We start from the raw sequence: 1,074 nt of genomic DNA, 5'->3' as shown, positions 1-1,074 counted from the left end.
AGGAGTCGCGCACGACGGCGCCGGCGAGGTGGAAGTCGACGAGGCCGCAGACGACTATCGAACCGCCGCGGTACGGCGCCCAGTTGCCCTCGAAGGACGCGTTCTCGACGCGCACGACGTCCCGCGACGCGTTGGCCAGGGGGCCGAGGGCCGTCTCGTCGGGCCCCGTGGCGGCGAAGAGCGCGCCGCCGTCGAGCGCGCTGTTGTTGCGGAACGTGGAATTCGCGACGGAGAGCGACCGGCCGCCGCCCGCGGAGAGGAACGAGACCGCGCCGCCGCCCACGCCGGCCCAGTTCACGTTATCGTAAAAGGAAGAAAACGCGACCGTCGCGGACCCGTCGACGACGGCGAGCGGCGCGCCGCCGGCGTTGCCGAAGAGCGCGACGCGCGAGAGCCGCGCGAAGCCGTCGGCCTCGACGGCGACGGCGTCGCCGACGGCGCCCGTGACGGACAGGCGCGCCAGCTCGAGCCTCCCGCCGGCGACGACGCGGAAGAGCGTGCGGCCGTTGCCGTCGAGGGTCGCGCCGCCGCCGCCGGCGACGGCGAGCGACGTCGTGACGTTGAGCGTGTCGTCGAATGCGATGGTCGCCGCACCGACGTCCGCGCTGCCCCCGGCGGCGTTCACGGCCGCGAGGTCGCCGAAGGTGGCGACGTCCGTCGCCAGCGCGCACGACGCCGCGAGCGCCGCCGCGAGCAGCCCGCGGGCGACCATGGTCGCACGAATGCACGAATTCGCGAAACTTCACCAAGTTACATGCAAGTTATTGATTTTCCATCACGATGCAAGGGGATCTTCAAGTACTTGAAGATCCCCTTGCACGATGATCGAACTCGTGTCGAACTTCAACATCCTCCGTTAAAGAACGCTGCTGTGCGCTCCACCGCCTTACCACCGCCACAGAACGCTGCAGCGCTATGGCCGAACCACCTGCATCGCGGCATGTTTGCGTCTTAGCCGCCCTGGGGACCGTCAGTGGGAGGAGCGCGGAGCGGCCCCAAGCGGGCAGACGGAGGCGACCCTTAGCACCCGAAGCCGAACTCGCGCGAGCGGACCCAGGCGGCGACGGCCGGCGA

At 70.1% G+C, this 1,074-nt stretch overlaps 1 protein-coding gene across 1 annotated transcript; it reads right to left on the bottom strand.

Moving 5' to 3' along the window:
• Positions 1-13: 13 nt before the first annotated feature.
• On the bottom strand, positions 14-712 carry AURANDRAFT_69521 (hypothetical protein; the record flags this gene model as incomplete). Its single annotated transcript, XM_009045291.1, has 1 exon — positions 14-712. A coding segment is annotated over one exon (699 nt), but the record flags the coding sequence as incomplete, so codon positions are not given.
• Positions 713-1,074: the final 362 nt, after the last annotated feature.

This window comes from Aureococcus anophagefferens (genome assembly GCF_000186865.1).
Source record: "Aureococcus anophagefferens unplaced genomic scaffold AURANscaffold_2097, whole genome shotgun sequence".
Classification (NCBI taxonomy): domain Eukaryota; class Pelagophyceae; order Pelagomonadales; family Pelagomonadaceae; genus Aureococcus; species Aureococcus anophagefferens.
Note: the sequence above shows the minus strand (reverse complement) of the source record. Positions and strands in the feature narration are given on the sequence as shown.